Below are 2,880 nucleotides of genomic sequence, written 5' to 3' on the forward strand. Positions count from 1 at the left end.
ATATTATATGCATGTGTTTTGGACCTGTCTGTAAACATACATTTTCTGATAATAAATAAAAAAATAATAATGTAAAATAAATAGGTTATTTATAGTTTCGTTTGTCACCTATCATCATTTGCAATGGGAAGGAAGTCAACCCTTATCTTCGAAATTCAACTCATTAATTTCGTTGCGGGTCTAATGACGGATTAACTTATCATCATAATCATTTCAGCCACAGGACAGGGATTAACTTATCCCCGGGACAAATTTAAACTGGTTGAATTTTTTTAATCCTCGTGACAAATTTTAACTGGTTGGATTTTTATTGGCTTTCAAACTGTACATCCTGGCTACAAAGGAATTGCAATGTTGCAGTGGTGGGAATGAAAGAAGGGAACAGTCCCGTAAATTACACTATTTTTCTAAATTTACTGGGAAAAAACCGAACCGACGAGTCATGACTGCTTGCTGAGCGAGCAAATAAATTATTAAAATTATTATTACGGAGAAAGTGCCGCAAGAAAATTCGGCCATTCTCCTAGATCATAATAATCTCAGTGTTCAATCTTCTTGATTTATTCACGTTCTTTATTTCTAAAGCCTGGTCCGTGAGCATGTAGAATCCCGTCCAATGACCCCAAGCTACCCATCCTTATCGCTCGCGCGTAATTATATTGCTGTCGCGACTGTGCGACGGGCGCCCGCAGTGAGTGTGCGAGCGCGACAGCAACATAATTACGTGCGAGCGATAAGGATGGGTAGCTTGGGGTCATTGGACGGGATTCTACGTGCTCACGGACCAGGCTTTAGATGACTCGCGCTTCACTCACCGCTGTCCATGCCCTTGCTGTTGTTGAATAGCCGCTGGTCGAACATGCCCTCGCCGCCTTGTGTATTCTTGGCCGGGAGCCCTAGAGCGATCTGCTCGGTATCTATTTGATGGGTAGTGGCGTAGCTACCGCCTTATCAATAATACATAGCCTTTGGGGCTCAGCCGGTTCCCCTGACAGTTTAACTAGGCAGAGTAGCTTGAGCCTAAGGAACGAGGGGAGCTTTCTGCAATGACCTATTTTAGATAAAAAGCCCAACAAATTTTGATACTGGACCCGTCTAAAGTACGCTATGAACGAAAAGCTCGTGTCACGCTTGACACTCATTGCTGTCCATGCACTTATTTACCGTTATCAACTAGCCCAGTGTTTTTCAACTTTTTTCATGACGCGACCCCCCTAGTATGAAAAAATATTTCGCGANCCCAACTAATCCCAACTAATATTATAAATGCGAAAGTAACTCTGTCTGTCTGTCTGTTACGCTTTCCCGCTTAAACCTCGCAACCGATTTTGATGAAATTTGGCATAGAGATAGTTTGAGTCCCGGGAAAGAACATAGGATAGTTTTTATCCCGGTTTTTGAAACAGGGACGCGCGCGATAAAGTTTTTCTGTGACAGACAAAATTCCACGCGGGCGAAGCCGCGGGCGGAAAGCTAGTTATATTATATGTATGTGTTTTGGACCTGTCTGTAAACATACATTTTCTGATAATAAATAAATAAATAATAATGTAAAATAAATAGGTTATTTATAGTTTCGTTTGTCACCTATCATCATTTGCAATGGGGGGAAGTCAACCCTTATCTTCGGAATTCTACTAATTAATTTCGTTGCGGGTCTAATGACAGATTAACTTATCATCATCATCATTTCAGCCACAGGACGGGGATTAACTTATCCCCGGGACAAATTTAAACTGGTTGGATTTTTTTAATCCTCGTGACAAATTTTAACTGGTTGGATTTTTATTGGCTTTCAAACTGTACATCCTGGTTACACAGGAATTGCAATGTTGCAGTGGTGGGAATGAAAGAAGGGATCAGTCCCGTAAATTACACTATTTTTCTAAATTTACTGGGAAAAAACCGAACCGACGAGTCACGACTGCTTGCTGAGTGAGCAAATAAATTATTAAAATTATTATTACGGAGAAAGTGCGGCAAGAAAATTCGGCCATTTTAGAGACCCTTTCCTAGATCATAATAATCTCAGTGTTCAATCTTCTTGATTAATTCATATTCTTTATTTCTAGATGACTCGCGCTTTACTCACCGCTGTCCATTCCCTTGCTGTTGTTAAATAGTCGCTGGTCGAACATGCCCTCGCCGCCTTGTGTGTTCTTGGCCGGGAGCCCTAGAGCGATCTGCTCTATGCATATTTCGCGACCCCCCGACCGTTCGTTTTTTTTCCATGCCTTTTATAATGTTACAAAGATGTTGTAGGAATCGAATATTTAAATCTATACAACATTTATGCATTTGCATAATTAGATTTCCGATGAATCTACCTTTATAACTTTACTGTTTTTGGTTACTGAGGTAGTTTTTACGACCTCTCGCGACCCCCCTATAGAGGCTTGGCGACCCCCCAGGGGGTCGCGACCCACAGGTTGAAAAACACTGAACTAGCCGCTCTTGACCGGGGCCCTAAGAGATCTGCTCGGAGGTTTCTGTCTATCTCTGGTCTGTGATAGTACGGAACCCCTATGTAAGACTCACCGCTGTCCATGCCCTTGCTGTTATTGAATAAGCGCTGGTCGAACATGCCCTCGCCACCTTGTGTGTTCTTGGCCGGGAGCCCTAGAGCAATCTGCTCGGAGATGTCACGTTCGCGATCCTTGGCCATTTTGTTTCTGGAAGGAATATAAACTTGTCGTTAGATAGGTGGAAATATTAGTTTGTTTAGTACGGCTTCAAATGGATTAGAAGAAATAAAATCATAAGTAAACGTCAAAATGCGACACAGCCAGAAGCCAGAAAACGCCGTTTTTATGTGACAGGAGGTAAACATCAGACGGATCACCTGATGGTAAGTGATTGCCTGCGCGCAACATGGTCCTT

The 2,880-nt window shown here is 42.2% G+C and overlaps 1 protein-coding gene across 1 annotated transcript; it reads right to left on the reverse strand.

The window, feature by feature from the left end:
* Positions 1-815: 815 nt before the first annotated feature.
* On the reverse strand, positions 816-2,672 carry LOC114352988 (uncharacterized protein T27F2.1-like; the record flags this gene model as incomplete). Its single annotated transcript, XM_028304767.1, has 3 exons — positions 816-917; positions 2,093-2,188; positions 2,539-2,672. Coding segments are annotated over 3 exons (332 nt in total), but the record flags the coding sequence as incomplete, so codon positions are not given.
* Positions 2,673-2,880: the final 208 nt, after the last annotated feature.

The sequence above is a fragment of the Ostrinia furnacalis genome, unplaced genomic scaffold (assembly GCF_004193835.3).
Source record: "Ostrinia furnacalis isolate ACB-3 unplaced genomic scaffold, ASM419383v2 OfSCF1520, whole genome shotgun sequence".
Taxonomy (NCBI): Eukaryota; Metazoa; Arthropoda; class Insecta; order Lepidoptera; family Crambidae; genus Ostrinia; species Ostrinia furnacalis.